Source organism: Giraffa tippelskirchi, chromosome 8, assembly GCF_054371585.1.
Source record: "Giraffa tippelskirchi isolate mGirTip1 chromosome 8, T2T-mGirTip1v1.2.pri, whole genome shotgun sequence".
Classification (NCBI taxonomy): domain Eukaryota; kingdom Metazoa; phylum Chordata; class Mammalia; order Artiodactyla; family Giraffidae; genus Giraffa; species Giraffa tippelskirchi.
The window spans coordinates 142228033-142243378 of NC_137282.1; the positions used below are offsets into that span (position 1 = coordinate 142228033).

The 15346-nt window shown below is 51.0% G+C and overlaps 4 protein-coding genes across 42 annotated transcripts; 2 read left to right on the forward strand and 2 right to left on the reverse strand.

The window, feature by feature from the left end:
- The first annotated feature begins 470 nt into the window (after positions 1 to 470).
- Positions 471 to 3121, forward strand: LY6G5C (lymphocyte antigen 6 family member G5C). The gene is made up of 3 exons (XM_081524272.1): positions 471 to 483; positions 1559 to 1726; positions 2579 to 3121. The coding sequence occupies exons 1-3, from the start codon at positions 471 to 473 to the stop codon at positions 2740 to 2742; spliced, it is 345 nt and encodes a 114-aa protein (XP_081380398.1). The 3' UTR covers positions 2743 to 3121.
- Positions 3122 to 5423: 2302 nt separating this feature from the next.
- Positions 5424 to 7870, reverse strand: LY6G5B (lymphocyte antigen 6 family member G5B). Of its 2 annotated transcripts, XM_081522764.1 has the most exons (3): positions 7042 to 7204; positions 6781 to 6909; positions 5424 to 6489 (listed from the first exon to the last, which is right to left on the reverse strand). In XM_081522764.1, the coding sequence occupies exons 1-3, from the start codon at positions 7163 to 7165 to the stop codon at positions 6086 to 6088; spliced, it is 657 nt and encodes a 218-aa protein (XP_081378890.1). In that variant the 5' UTR covers positions 7166 to 7204; the 3' UTR covers positions 5424 to 6085. The 2 variants fall into 2 exon arrangements, with proteins under 2 accessions (XP_081378890.1, XP_081378889.1); XM_081522763.1 differs by having other exon boundaries at positions 6781 to 7870.
- An 87-nt stretch (positions 7871 to 7957) lies between these two features.
- Positions 7958 to 12653, reverse strand: CSNK2B (casein kinase 2 beta). Of its 4 annotated transcripts, none has more exons than XM_081522770.1 (7): positions 12406 to 12653; positions 10983 to 11065; positions 10167 to 10269; positions 9511 to 9626; positions 8988 to 9063; positions 8651 to 8831; positions 7958 to 8188 (listed from the first exon to the last, which is right to left on the reverse strand). In XM_081522770.1, exons 1-7 carry the CDS (start codon positions 12452 to 12454, stop codon positions 8098 to 8100), a joined length of 699 nt encoding a protein of 232 aa, XP_081378896.1. In that variant the 5' UTR covers positions 12455 to 12653; the 3' UTR covers positions 7958 to 8097. The 4 variants fall into 4 exon arrangements, with proteins under 4 accessions (XP_081378896.1, XP_081378895.1, XP_081378898.1 ...); XM_081522769.1 differs by having other exon boundaries at positions 8651 to 8840; XM_081522772.1 differs by lacking the exon at positions 12406 to 12653 and adding an exon at positions 11659 to 11764.
- Positions 12074 to 15169, forward strand: GPANK1 (G-patch domain and ankyrin repeats 1). 35 transcript variants are annotated; one of them, XM_081522717.1, is made up of 6 exons: positions 12074 to 12346; positions 12465 to 12524; positions 12614 to 12813; positions 12896 to 13061; positions 13294 to 13995; positions 14544 to 15169. In XM_081522717.1, exons 5-6 carry the CDS (start codon positions 13376 to 13378, stop codon positions 14986 to 14988), a joined length of 1065 nt encoding a protein of 354 aa, XP_081378843.1. In that variant the 5' UTR covers positions 12074 to 12346; positions 12465 to 12524; positions 12614 to 12813; positions 12896 to 13061; positions 13294 to 13375; the 3' UTR covers positions 14989 to 15169. The 35 variants fall into 35 exon arrangements, with proteins under 35 accessions (XP_081378843.1, XP_081378852.1, XP_081378831.1 ...); XM_081522726.1 differs by having other exon boundaries at positions 12914 to 13061; XM_081522705.1 differs by having other exon boundaries at positions 12614 to 12738; positions 12845 to 13061.
- The last annotated feature ends 177 nt before the right edge of the window (positions 15170 to 15346 follow it).

Consider the following 15346-nt stretch of genomic DNA (forward strand, 5'->3'; position numbering starts at 1 on the left):
TGTCAGTGCTTTCCACTGCCCACATTCCCCCAGAAACACTCTTCCCCTTCCCCCATCATTGTTGACTTGTCTCCTACTCTAGACTGTGCTCTGTGAGGGTTGGGACTTTGTGCAGTATTGTATCCCCAATACCTGATGCAGTGATCAACGAATGTCTGTTGAATTAGTATGAAAGAAGTTTCCCCTCTCCTTCCTCCACTGTTGGGTCCTTGTTTCCAAACCAGGATGTTAGACCCCAGAAGGGCCGTGGGTGAGGACACTCTGTCCCTTGGCTGTAGATTCTAGCATTGATTTCCACTCCAAAAGGATGTTGCCTCCCCGCTTCCTCTTTGCCCACTTCTCTTCTGCCAATATAAGGCCAAACTGGAGGCTGGTGGGCAGTCATGTATATTATGGCAGGCCATGCAGGTAGCCAGAATCTGAGCACCCTTCAAACCCTGTACATAGTCCTCTTAATAGTGCTGGTCACGATGAGCTTGTTTGGTAAGTGGTTCAATGGGGTCAGAAGGGTTTCCTAACCTGCTGGATACAGAAACCCCGATACCAAGTGTCTGAGTACATATACCAAGGACATTCAGGTAAACCCAGGCAGGAGGAAAGATGAGATGGGTGGGCTTGGTGGGATAATGCTTGGGGACTGATAACAGACTGATATTCACTCTGAGGGAGATTTCTGGTGACTACCCCAAGGCTGTCTCATTCAACTGCAATAAACTGAATGGAGATACTAAGGGGAATCTCTTCGAATCTGAGGGCAATACAGAATGGGGAGGGTTGGGGGAACGTGCCAGATAACAGCCTCAGGATACACAGCGTAGAACAAGGCTAAGTTCAGCCTAATAACTCCACTTGGCTGCAAAGCACCATCTACACAGAAACCAGATTCAAAGTGTGCTCAGCATCTGCCTCATACCAAGTGCTCTGCTGGATCTGAAAGTGGGTTTTGGGGCTCAGTAACATGTGATCTGGGCCCGGGACCAGAGGAGGAGGGAGATGAGTATAATGTAGTTGGGGAGGGCTTTGGTGTTTCATGAGTTTCATGAGTCTGTTGAGTGAGAGGACCACCAAAGAATGTGGCCCTCAGCTGTTTGAAGTCTCCTGGCTACAGAAAGCAGAGATTCTTCCTGTCTTGTGATGATACACTCTGAGGTTGTCACTCTGAACATTACAGATTAAGAAAGCATATTCAAAAGAGAGTCTGGGGGTTGGGTGAGGGACAGTGAAACCAAGTCAAAGAGGAAGCACTGTCTTAACAGGGATGCCAAAAGTTGGAATGAACTGCTTTGGCCTAACCTTTAAATTTAGAGGCTTGCAGAGTGCTAAGCATGTTAGCCCTTCAAATGCATGTTGAATGAATGAGTTCCTCATTTCAGGAGGTATGAGAGTAGAGAGTGGAGACTTTTTATGATAACTAAAGCTTCTGATGTTAGATTAAGCCTGATGGTTTTCAAGAATTGGTGATTTTATGGTTTTCTGAGTGGGGAGGTAGGAGGGAACAGTGGGGTTGACCAGTCTGGGAATTAGGTGGGTTTGGGGTCAGTGCTTTTCTGTATTCCAGGTGAGTCTGAGATATATGATGAAGAACCTTTTAAACAGAAATATTTAAACAAATACCTAAGCTGCTATCGATGCCTCTTCGAGACCAAGGAGTTGGGATGCCTTCTGGGATCTGACACCTGCCTTGCCCCAAAGGGCAGCAGCTGCATGACTCTGTTCATAAAGAACAGTAAGCTGCCTCTTCCTTTCATCTTGGGCCCAGTCCATTCCCCAACTGTCCCTCCCAGCCTTCTAAGCTGCACCCCAACTGGTTCCCACAACTCTAAGATACTGTTCTATTACTCCCTCTCTCTCCTCTTCCCTTTAGAGCTACTCCACATCGCTACTTCCATTCCTCTTCCCTTCTTGGCTCACCCTCCTTATAACACCCAGCCTTGCAGGCCTGGAGTTCACCAGATCCACTGGCCTTTCCTTGGGCTGCCTTCTCCCCATCTGTCAGCGGTTGTTCCTGCCAGCACCATTCTTCTGCTACATCTTCCACTGCTTCTTCTCAGCCTCCTTCACTGAGTCTTGCCTTTTTCTTCTGGAGCCTTAACAGTTCACGTTCACCAGAGTTTGGTCTTTTGCTGTCTTCCTCTTTACTCTCCCAGAGAAATTTTTTAAAAAAAAAACATTTATTTATTTAAGGTGCACCAGGTCTTAGTTGCTTCACGGGATCTTAGTTGCTTAGTGGGATCTTTCAGTTGCAGCATGCGGGATCTAGTTCCCTGACCAGGGATCAAACCCAGGGCCTCTGCATTAGGATCTCAGAGTCTTGACCACTGGATCACAAGGGAAGTCCCTGTCACTGTGTTTTGAATAGCTCTTTCCCACCAACCTACCGTGGGAAACGTCCACAGAGTTCACGGCTGGTGACTCCCTGGCATTCCCTGACCCTGTCCAGTTCCGGGGATCTGCCTTTTTGGGATCCAGGGTGGGATGTGGGGTCAGTGATGGTCAGTCCCTGTAGCATGAGGGGATGTGAGGGCTCAGGGCTTTGCTTGGGACCTCCATGCCACTGATTGCTGCTGTCCGTCCCCAGACAGTGGTTTTGAGACCATGATGAGTGACTGCCGCAGCAAGGAACAGATGAGTGACTGCTCATACACCCGCGCCTCTCCAGTGTTTGGCTTCTGGATATTCTCTCGATGCTGCTTCCAGAATTTCTGCAATAGCCCTCAGAACAGAATACTATATAGTCCTTAAAACTTCTGTAGAGACCTCAGGAGTACAATCCTGCCAATCTCCAGCCGTCCTCCTGATTTCCACCTAGGGACAGTCGGGACACAGTCCAGCCTCCCCTGAGCAGCCCTCCCTGCCACCCTCAGCGGCAGTTACTAGACCCCAGCCCTATCTGCCTTTTGATTGATGCCCCTCAACACCCCTCTATTTCCACTCTGCCCCTTCCCACTCTCCCTCTCTAGAATTCTCTGCAGTCTTCCTTCAAGTCCTCAGTCTGACATCGTTCCTCCTGTCTGTTCCCACCTCAAGGATACCCCTTTGCCCTGCTTTGTTTCTTTTCCCACAACAGTCCTCTCACCCAAGTCCCCAGCTGTTCCTCCAAAATAAATAGATGTACAAACTGTTTGGTTTGCCTGTCTCTTCCGGTGGATATGGAGGTTGAGGGATGTGGTACTACCTGACTGTTCCATCAAGGGGGCAGGTAAGGGGCTCCCCGACCTGCGGAGCTCAGCTCCTACTTTGCCCTGTTGTGTCTGACTCAGCTCTCAGGTCAAGAGGAACTGGAAGCCCTCCTGTGGCTAAAACCAGAAGGGTAATGGATGTCCTCAGAAATGCTGTCAAACCCAGAGCTGGGTGGGGACTGGCCAGGAGATCCATGGGGGTATGCTGGTGGGAGTGGAGCTGTGAAAGAACCAGCCCCAGGGAGGAGAGGGTGGGGAAGGAGTTCTGTGGAGAGATGCAAGGCCTAGTGTCCTCTCTAATCCCAGGCTAATTTCCTTTTTCAAGGATCATGGTAACTCACCTCAATTTTGGGCCTTGGGCTTCTCAGCCTCTAAGGCTGCCTTCCAGTTTGACTTGCTAGAGCTGTACAGACCTGGGCCTTTGACTTATACTGAAGTCAGAGATCATGGGGGGAAACATGCAGGCAAGAGAGGAACATAGTGGCTTGTACCTCTCTACCTCCAACTGCTTCCTGATCTAGAAACAAACATTGGTTTCTCCCACCAGTGTACAGGCAGTTACAGGGGCCACAGAGATCTAAATGCAAAATGTTGTGTAGGTAAGAGTATATCCTGCGTGATGTCACTTTTATCAAGAACACAATGAAATGCACGACAGAGGCTACTCCTGAGGGTGGGGACAGAGGAGGGCCTAAGAGGGGGCGTGAAGGCAGCTTTCAGTTCAGTTGCTCAGTCGTGTCCAACTCTTTGCGACCCCATGAACCGCAGCACGCCAGGCCTCCCTGTCCATCACCAACTCCCGGAGTCCACCCAAACCCACGTCCATTGAGTCGGTGATGCCATCCAACCATCTCATCCTCTGTCGTCCCCTTCTCCTGTCCTCAATCTTTCCCAGCATCAGGGTCTTTTCCAATGAGCCAGCTCTTCACATCAGGTGGCCAAAGGATTGGAGTTTCAGCTTCAACATCAGTCCTTCCAATGAACACCCAGGACTGATCTCCTTTAGGATGGACTGGTTGGATCTCCTTGCAGTCCAAGGGACTCTCAAAGAGTCTTCTCCAACACCACAGTTCAAAAGCATCAATTCTTCTGCGCTCAGCTTTCTTCACTGTCCAACTCTCACATCCATACATGACCACTGGAAAAACCATAGCCTTGACTAGATGGACCTTTGTTGGCAAAGTAATGTCTCTGCTTTTTAATATGCTGTCTAGGTCGGTCATAACTTTCCTTCCAAGGAGTAAGCATCCTTTAGGTGCTGATAAAAGGCCTTTATGCTAACTCGGTGAGTGGTATAACACAGGTGTGTAAGTTTACAAAAACCCATCTAAAAGTGTGCAAACATCTCTATGGCCAAAATGGTTTAAAACTAAATAGGGCAAAATCAGTGTGTTTTATCTCTAAGGCATATCTGTTTTTGAGCCCATAATTTCTATTTGTGTGCACACACTGATACACATTCTCTCAATCCTGAGACACTGTCTCTACTTGAGAAGTGGCCAAAGTGAGGCCGAGACCAACTTACCGAAGTGACAGAGGAGCTGGGGTCGGGCCTCCCAGCCACAGAGCTGCACTACTTTTCAGAAGAATGTTTCATAATCCTGGTACTGGGTCACTGGATTCGGACGGGTGGACACCTGGCTGTACTCATCTGCATGTCCTGGTGCTTAATACCAGGCCTGGCTCAGAGTGGTGTGTCCAGTGTGTACTGAATGCATGGGGAAGGTTGAGTTGTGAAAATTCATTACTGCTTTCTGCATGCTTGCAGTTTTTCAAATTAAAATCAAAGAGCCTACTCTGCAGCCCTACCTGTGTACTCTGTACTCCCTCAAACCCTTCACCTAGACTTCCCACACAGCGGGTCCTGGCTGCCAGGATCCTGAAAAGAACGCAAGTGACTCAGCTCCAGGTGACTCTGAGATGCAGATCTGTGTTTGCTCTTGTATTTTCTGATGTTTTTTTTCCTTCCTCTTGTGGAAAAAACCTGACATCACCTGTGAACTTCCTAGGTTTTGAAGGGTATGTTTAAGGCTGGCAAGATTCATAATCCTCATACTTTGATCTCCAGCCGAGCAGAGGGTGGGATGGATGTGGGCTGTTTGGGCCAGGTCATTGAGGAAGCCACAAGGCCAAGTGGAGTGGGCAGGGCTCTGCAACGCTATTTGAACCCCATGCCCAATTATCTTTAACTTGTCTATACCTGCCCACACCTGAGCCTGCCTCCATCAAAAATATGACACCGAGTCTGGCCAGTTTGTTTATTGTGGAGGGGGACTGGGGAGTGCAAAACAAAGGACAGACCCCCTCCTCTCCCCAGGAATCTGTGCAAGTGGGTGTCATGGCTCAGGGATGTGAAGTGGAGATGAGGAAGCCAGAGACTGGGATAAGAGATGAGAGCAGGCAGCAGACCAAGCAGGAGCATGGGTGGTAGACAGTGAAGGAGGGGCACCACAGTGCTCAGTCAGGAAACCTGCATGGAAGTCCAGCTCTCACCCTTTCTGATGCAAGTTCAGTCTGGCACAAGCTTTCAGAGCTAGGTATAGGAGAGTGAAAATAGCCAGAGTGAGAGAAATCAGGAAGATGGGGGGTGGGGTGGGGCTGATGGGACACTCAGATAACAGGACAGTGTTGAGAAAACCACTGGGCCTTTCCCAGGTCAGCCTAGGCAGAATCCGCATTTGAGATTATCTTCTAGGTGGTCGAAGGGCTCTGGGTGCAGTGCCAACTGGTTTTTTGGGGGAGGAGACTAGACCAAAACCATATAGACACTGGAAGGACAAAGGAAAGGAAGACTGAGAACTTACAGACCCGAGAGTGTGAGTGTTCTGAGAAGACAATGCATGATGCTGAGGTGTCAGGAGTGAGATGCTAAACCAGAGAGAAATCTATCTGTGAAGGGCAAGATGTCAGGGACCAGCCCAGGGAAGAGTTAAAAGTCCAGAAATGTTGAGGAACAAGTATATGCTGCGCAGGTCAGCAATGGACAAACTCAGATTCACAGGTGGGCCAGCCAAGGGCTCCAGGCCTTCAGAAGGATCCTTCCCAGCAGGGAAGCTGGGCAGGGGCAGTGACAGGTTCAGGGCTTGGTAGAACCAGAGGATCTGGGACTGAGACAGGGGCAGAGCCAGGGACCTATCGAGGGGCTCAGGCAAGGCACTCTGGAGCTGGGGACTGTACCAGGAGTTGCAGTAGTCATATTGGCAGCACTCGGCCGAGTAAAAGTACTCTGGCATGTAGGTGGGGTGCTTTTCTTGGCAGCGGTAGGAATTTTGTTGTCCACAGCCTCGGATTAAGAAGCGAGTTTTGGTCCCTGGAGAAGAAGGGACAACTAATAATCCTTGCTGCTTCCCATAGTCCCCAAACCTGGCACCCCTTCCACAGATTCTGCCCATCCCTCACCTAGACCCAATTCCCTTCCCAGACGCCTGCAGAAGAGGACAGAAGATACTAGCTTAATTGGCTCCCCAGAATGCCAGACCCCTCCCCTACCAGGAACCTCCATCTCCTTAGACCTCAGGCCCCAAGCAGCCCTCATTTACAAGAGGAGACAACATCATGGGCTGTCCTGCCAGTGGCCCCTTCCCTGCCTGACTCAACTCACCATGATTGATGCTGATCACCATGCACGGGGATGAGCTGCTGATAGTGCACTTCTCCGAGCCTGAAATGCATCCTACAGTGGGATCTTCTAAGAGGCAGAGGTGGCAGGTCCGGACTTCAGAAACAGGAGCTGGGGGAGCGGAAGACACAGATGGTAGTGTTGACCCACTCCAAGTTCCCTGCCTTGCAACATCCCACTCATCCACCACCACCCTCTCCCTGTACTCAGCCACCCCTCCTTCCCTGCCCCTGCCCCACTTACCCTTTCCCACCGTGAAGCCCACCATGACCAGTGCACCTATAAGCATGTGGGCCTTCATCATGGACTTCTGGGGAGAGGGGCAGTCCCTGAGGGGTGTCCAGAAACCCCACCTTCCCATGACCATGCTCCTTGAGCCTGAACTGCAGGGTGGTTATGACAGGTAGTCTGGGCAGGAGTTGCTGTAGGTACACAGCTATACTCCTCCTTGGGGCAGGATCTTGGCAGGGGCAGGAAGCAATTGACTTGGCAGGAGGACAACATGTCCTCACCCACCTGGTCTGGTTCCTCAGTGTGGGAGCAATAGCCCATACAGGGGCAATACCTGGGCCAAATAAAGCAGTCTACTTTTGTCCTGAGTGTCCCTCAAAGATCTATTCCCACCCCTCCAGGGTCCATGGATTAGTTTCATTCTCTGGTACCATCTGCCATCCTCCCTACACAACAGGGCCAGTCTCTATTGTTCTGGAAGAAACTTAAACCAGGAACCCAGTGACCTTCATCCTTCTTAGATGAGCATGTCTCAGCTCCCCCAGGAGGGGGCACACAGACACCACAAAACAGCAATTCTGGACCTTGAACCTCTTCTCCCCACCCCTTACTGTTCAGTTTATTTTGGGACCACTTTCCTTGTAAAACTTAAACTGATGATTACATCCCCTAGAGTACAAACAGCCAACTGTAGGTGGCACAAAGGGAGTAAGTATTTCTCCAGTCTTTGAAATCCGATTTCTGTCTTTTCCTTGTGATCTCTGTATATCCCTACACCCAGTCCTAAAAACATCCCCCAGATCTACTGGGCACAAATCTGTGCTGGTTTTCAACCTGAGGAGAGTGGGCTGGGTCAGGAGGGCTCCTGGGGTCCAGCATACCATCACCCGCGCTTCCCCAATCCCAAACACCAGCCAATCAGCCCATGGCCTTTTCTTCCACTTTATTTCATATTCCCACCACAATAATGACTCCTTTAATTTAAACTAAAAACCATAGAGGATTCCTGAAATGGTGGCAGCAAAGGAATGAAAGTGTCAAAGACCGAGGGACAGGTGGGGTGGGGAATCAGCGAATCGTCTTCACTGGGCTCTTGAAGTTGCTGGCGGCTTGGAGCTGCAGCTGGTAGGCCATTGGATGGATCTTGAAACCGTAAAGCCTGGGTTGGGGCAGAGGTGAGAGAGGAAGCAGAGTGAGCCCCATCCTGGCCCTGCCAGTGGCCTGCATTCCCCCCTCCCTACCCCAGTTTCTTCATGGGCCTGTTCAGTACTTAAGGGCAGTGGTTCCCCAACTTCTTCCCTCAAGAATATTTGGAAACGTATTTTAAATACCTATTAAAACTCAAATTCAAAGTAACAAATATGTGTGTGTACATATATACAAGAGTGTGTACACGTCAATACTTGTTTTAATATAAAAACTGAACTTTCCTTTTCTACACCAGAGTAAAAATGATTCTCCAGGAAGATAAACCACACTTAAACTGTGGCTCTGAGAATTTCCTAGCAGAAAGTTGAGCACACAAAATGGCAACAAGGATAGCTATTGCCTTGTCCTCCCTTCTTTCTGGGGGATCCCGGGCATTTCTTTTGAGCTTGGTGACTCTGTCCCTGCTCCCCACCTGGGCACAAACTGGTTGGCGGGCCTCTTGGGCCGGTACTCGGGGTGCACCATGAAGAGCATGTGAGGGAAACCGGTGCCGAAGTAGGCGCCATCCGTGTGGTGGTGCCTCGATGACTTGGGTGTGTACACGTCCATGCACTTGGGGCAGTAGAGCTTCACCATGGCCTCACCTGGGATGTCTGAAAGGCCTGGGAGACAACCAGACTCAGCATGCCAGGTTACCCAAGCATGCCCAACCTCCCTCCTGGACTCAGGCCCCAACCTGCTGAGCCCCAACTCCAACCCAGCGGACCTGCCATTTTACGTGGCCCTCCTTTCCCTTTTCCAACACTCACCGATGGGAAGCATTGGCTGGTTCTCACAGTACACACGGGGACAGTATCCAAAGTCTCCCTGCTGGTACTTTTCCAACTGATGTGAATAAAATTGAAGAAGTTGGTGGGTAGGTATGAAGAGAAGAGGCAACCCCCTCCTCAGCCCAACCCACATCACTGTGTCCCCAACTCCTTCTGCCTCTTGATGTCCAGAGGCCCCTTCTCTGGCTCAGATGGGCCTTCAGACTCCTCTGCTTCCTTTCCTCCAGGTAGGTAGGCTGCAGACCATCAGACATTCACTGCTTATTCCCTGAGGAAGAGGCAGTCTACACCTTTCTGCTCTAGGTCATATCTCCCTTCCCCAAAACAACCCCTTCACCTCAACCCTCAATTAAGTCTTAACCCCTAGGCCCAGGTTCTGGGATTCTTTTCCCTTTTCTCAGCTAGATTCTGTGACAAGGTTGAAACGAGTGACTTCTTGATGAAGGAAACTCTGTTTCCCTGTTGCCTCTGAAGGAACCAAGTGGGAGTCGAGAGGCCTCACCATCTGGGCGATGCCACGGTTGGTGAGGATATAGCGGGCGTGGATCAATCCATAGAGCATTTCAGCTGCTTGCTCAATCAGGTCACTCTGGTTGGGGTTGTCTTCCAGCTCCTCATCTGAAACATGGCACCAGCCAAATGCAACCACTTGCTTCACAGCTTTTTAAGGTGCCCTGCCCACTCCCAGGGGCTGCTGGCTCTTCAGCCCAGCACCCAACTTGGAGCCTCACCCCACCCACAGCCTGGGCATCTGACCCAGAAACATGGGCCTCTGACCCTTCCACCAACCCAAGGCAGCTCTGCCTTCTTGCCATCCCTCTCAGCCTCTGCTTCCTTCTCTTCCTTAATAAATAAACGCAAAGTTGTCAACATGGAAGATAGAACTCTAACCTGGAAGGTGCAAGGAAGAAAATAAAACCTATGGAGAAACTGGCATTTTCGAAAAGTGCTAAACTATAGGATCAGAGTATGAGAATAAGTGGTAGAAGTCACAAAATTAAGCAAGAGTGAGGCAGGGAATCAAAATGAAGTAGAAAATTTGGGGTTAAAAGAGTTAGAGAACCAAAAGGAAATTTAGAAATTCAAGAAGCAGATAAACAGGATGTGAATAGGAAAAAAACAGCACACACACACAAAACAACCCTGAGGGTGTCTCACCAGGCTCCAGGTCCAAGATCATGTCTAAAGCTTGTCGATAGTGAGGCACCTGCTCATTGAGTCCAGTGAGATTGAATTTGTCCTGGATGTAGTCTTCATCCACCTGTCAGGACGTGAAGTAAAAACGAAACCCATAGCAGAATTCGCAGCTTTGACCTGGGCAGGTTGCTCTATCAACACAGCTGCTTCGTCATCTTCAACACAACTGCTTCGTTCCCTTTGTTCCACACTCCCAACTCGGCAGAAGTACTTGAACCTCTCTCCCCAGTTTGTGTATACTGCCTACCCAGAAGAGGTCTGGCTTTTCTCTCCTCAAGATAAACAATCCCCTCCTTACAGAGACAGTCCTTTCAAGATCCCTGTCCTGATTCCTGTTCCTAGCTCTAGGAATCAGTTTTGGCCTCTCCTGAGGGGCAGCTGGCTCTCTGAAGAAGGTGGGGGCCGAACAGCTTGGATTCTGAAGTCAGTTACACTCCCTTATGTTAACACACAGACACGTTATAAAACATTTTAATGTGAAGTGTTTTAATTCTCCTAACAGCTACCAGAGATATGCACTACCAGTACCTCTGTGGTAAAAAAACAAAAACACAAGTTGACACGTCCAACGTTAGGCTGCTGGATGGTGGCAGGGTTGACTTGGGGCCCCACTCCTGCCCCTTCACCACAAGTTAGACAGAGAGTTACTAAGGAAACTCCTCCTTGACAAGAGTTTTTAGGGAAGTATGTGAGAGAAGTGTGTGGAAGTTTTATGTGCAGGAGAATATGTGGCCAGATTACATATGGAGGTGGATGGCGGGGTTGAGGAGAACTCACCTCACAGAAGAATTCATTGCCACGGAGCCCACAGAACCAGGAAATCCAGGACACCTCCTCTGAGCTGCTCATCTTCACGTCAGCTAGGGATAGAAGAGTATAAGCCTAAGCTCTGCCTCCCAGCCTCTGGTATCCTCACTCCTCCCACACTTTGCCCTCCGTGGAAGAATTTGGGGCCACCCTTTCTTAAAGAATCAGAGACTGGACCACGTCTCTCTAGCTCCTCTTATTTACATTCCAGTCTCTTTTCACTGAGACTATAGAGAAATTATTTGGACTCCACCACTTGCGAGAAACCAGTAGATCTTGACCCACTAGTCCTACCTACATCCCTGACGCTCCTGAAAGCCAGGCCCCTCTCTCCTCCGTGTCAACTCCGGCAGGGCCGTGGCTCAGGCTCCCTACCCCCGCAGGTCTCCGGCCCCATTCTCAAGGGTTCCGAAGTTTATCCTTTCCAAACAAGAGCTGGACCCCTCCTTTTCTCATGACCTGGGGGTGGTCGTCAGGTCCGTTTCATGGGAGTCCCGACATCCCGTCTCCACCCTTTAGGCCACCTCTCCTATCCTCGGTGCCGGACCGGGTCACTTCCTTTCCCACCCCCACATCAAGACGCGGAGACCCCATGTGCCGCGCCCAGGGACAGGGGACATGGCGCGGCGACGACCACCACACTCACCGACTGGACGGGGACTGGGACCGGGGGAAGGGGAGGGGAAGGGGAGTTTCTGCTTCCAAAGAACCGCGACGACGGCTACAACGCAGGCCGCGGACCCAACCGCGGCAGGCAAAGTGGGGTGGGGGGAGTGGAAACTGGGGAGGGTGGGGAAGAGGGCAACGCGCAAGTGCTTAGAGTTAGGAGCCGCGGTGGACGCCGGGAAATGGAGTCCTCGGTAAGGAGAAACTGACGAAACTAGGGAAAGGCGAACTACGAATCCCAAGATGACCCGCGCACGACCCTGGTGTCGCGAGGCCCCGGGGTGGGGGGACGCTGGGGGCGGGGCGCATCAGGGCACTGGGAGCCGCCACCGGAAGCGGAAACTCAGTACCGCATTCTGGGCCAGGGAGTCTGGGAAATACAGTCGTGTGATTCCGGGGACTGTGGGGCCATGGAGGGGAGGGGATGGGCGGGTAGAGGAACTAGGCTGGCTGGTTGTTTCCTGCTTCTCTCATGAAACAGCGAGCTTCAGGCCTCGGCGTGACTTTGTTACCCAGGGCATTGACCTCATCCCCAGCCAGCCAGCCCTCCTGGCCGTTATCGCCTTGCTCCTTGGAGTAAGCACGCCAAGGAGACCCCCAACAGGGCCCATGTTTCATCTGGGGTTCGCGCTCCGGAGCCGGGAGGTGAGGCCGGGTTCCATGCTGAGGTAGGGTATACTGGGCTGAGCTGACTGGTGTGAGAACCAGGACGGCCCCGTGGGCTAACCTGAGGTGGTGCCAGCCATTCTGCTGCTTGTCCCCTTGCACTTCTCCATTTCCTCTTAGGGCTTGAACGGGGCTGCTGTGGGCGCTGAGTGCGACCTTCGAACCCTGGTCAGAGTAATGGTGAGGGGCTGCGTGACGTTATTTCATTTCAGGGTTTCTGGGCATTCTCCGCCTCAGAGCCTTTCTTAACCCCAAGAGTGGTTTCCCAGGTCCAGAAAATGAGCTCGGAGCGAGGGCCACGTTGAGGGCGGCGAAGGGCATTGTGGAGGCGTTATGTAAAAACAGGACCCCAACCGACGGATCTTTCTCGGTCCTCGCGCTACGCCGGCACGTGGTGCGTTGTGCTTCTGCTATGAAAACATTCCAGGGCGGGAAACAACCCGTCGCTTGCGCGCGCCTGCACTCTCAGGTAATTTTGTTTTGTTTTGTTTTTCCCCCAGCTACGCATGCGTCTTTGTGCCGTGTGACTATTTGTAGACTCCTTTGCTTAGAGTAGCGCCATTTTGCAGTACGGAAGCTACAAAGCGACACAGGCTGGAACCTCTTCCTGAAACCTGCTTCCTGCTTGCGGAGAAGTGTCGAGTTTGTTTTTGTTTGGGAAGATCTTACCCCGAAATACGAAGATTTAAAGAGCCATTTTGATTGTTTTTCTTAATGGTATGCCTTACGCTGTGATAAAGTTGTCTCAGAGAGGCTGGTATTGTTGGTGCAGATGGAGGTAGGGGGCGGAGCGCAGGGCCTCTGGGCAACTGTCTTATGGAGACTTCTTTCTTAACCTTTAATAAGGGGTATTGTCTGTTACTGGAGTGCAGGGTGCTAGGTTGTGGGGTCACTTTTGGCTTGGGAGGGGATTTTTGACGCTAAGGATACTTTTTCTTTATCTCATTAGGTGTCTGGGACTGGCTCTGGTTGCTGCAGGACCACCAGGGGCTTGGCTTCCTCCTCTCATTTTCCTAGATCTCCCAAAAGCCATGTCTGGGTCTTCCCTCATTAACTTTACCCCAGCCACTGATCCCAGTGATCTGTGGAAAGATGGGCAGCTGCAGTCACAGCCTGAAGAGCTGGAGCCCACGCTAGATGGGGCTGCAGCCCGGGCATTCTACGAATCCTTGATTGAAGATGAGAGCAGCACCCCTGAAATCCAGAGAGCTCAGCCTGGGCCTTCCAGTGAGAGAAAGAGGAAGAAAAGAAGAATGATGAGGGAGACTGCAGCAGGAGCATCAGGAGCATCAGGAGGACATGGACAAAGGAGATCCCTTGAGGCAAAGGACAAGATGACCCAGCAGATACTGAGGGCAGCCCAGGAGGGGGATCTGGCAAAACTAAAAAGGCTGTTGGATCCCCATGAGGCAGGGGGAGCTGGAGGGAATATCAATGCTCGGGATGCTTTCTGGTGGACCCCCCTGATGTGTGCTGCCCGAGCAGGCCAGGGGGCAGCTGTGCGCTATCTCCTGGGCCGTGGGGCTGCCTGGGTAGGGGTCTGCGAGCTGGGGGGCAGAGATGCTGCTCAGTTGGCTGAAGAAGCAGGTTTCCCGGAGGTGGCCCGCATAGTCAGAGAGAGCCCTGGAGAGACAAGGAGTCCAGAGAACTGGTGAGTGGAAGCCTTTTAAAATCTATTTTTGCTTTATTTTTTATTGAAGCATAGTTAGTGTATAATACTACATAAATTACATGGGTCCAATATAGTGATTCACAGTTTTTAAAAGTGATATTCCATTTATAGTCATTGTAAAATATCTGCTAAATTTCTGTGTTGTACACACTCTCTGGGTTTAAATCCTGATCGTACTTCTAGGGCAAGCAACCTAGTGTCCATGTGGCTCAGTTTTTCCATCTAAGAAATTAGACTGAACTTCTTATAGGGTTGTTAGGGTTAATTAAATGGATTAATATACATAAAATGCTAGAACTGTGCATTGTATTCAATAGCATAGTAAGCACTGTACAAATGTTAACTGTAGTAATTATTTCTCACCCAAGAACCTTGTGTGTCCTTCCGGTCCACTGTTGCTAACTGGGGAGGGAAGGCAATTTGTTTCTTGGCAGAAATATTGGAAGGACATTGTCCCACCCTGCCACCCACCTCTGAGGCCTAAACCCTTGTGCTGCCCTTAACCCTTTCTCTTTTTTTCTCTCCAGGTCCCGATCCCCCTCCCCCCAGTACTGTGAGACTTGTGATGCCCACTTTCAAGACTCTAACCACTGTACATCCACTGCTCACCTGCTGTCGCTGTCCCGGGATCTCCGGCCCCCCGTCCTGCCACTTGGGGTTCCTACCTCCAGCCCAGGCTTCAAGCTGCTGCTGAGGGGGGGCTGGGAGCCTGGAATGGGGCTAGGACCCCGGGGTGAGGGCCGTGCCAACCCTATCCCCACTGTCCTCAAGAGGGACCAGGAGGGGTTAGGCTACAGATCAGCACCTCAGCCCCGCGTTACACATTTCCCAGCTCTGGATACACGGGCAGTGGCTGGGAGGAAGAGAGCTCCTAGGGTGACCACACTGAACCGGAAGGAGGAGAGAAGGCAGGAAGAGAAGGACAAGGCCTGGGAGCGGGATCTGCGGATATACATGAACCTCGAGTTCTGACTTGGGCAAGTTCTGACCCTGGTGTGTTGCTGAAGTCTGAACTTGGGCCCCGAACCTAGACACTTGGGCTTCTACTTCCTGATGTCTGCCCAGGTTCCACACCTTCTGGTTTTGATCAGTGGACTCTGCCTTCAGTAGAAAGAAGCCGAAAGTTGAGAAATAAATCAAGCTTTTCTCCCTCTTGCTGTTTTATTCACTTTTTTGGAAGCTATTGCAGGGAAGCCAAACAAGACTGGGGACCACATGAAATCCTACCAGATCCAGAAGAGCAGCTCCTCTATGTGGCCTGATAGGGTCACCTCCCTGCCAGTCTGGTTCACGTCTAGTCCCAGCCACTGCCCTTAGTGCCCCACCTATT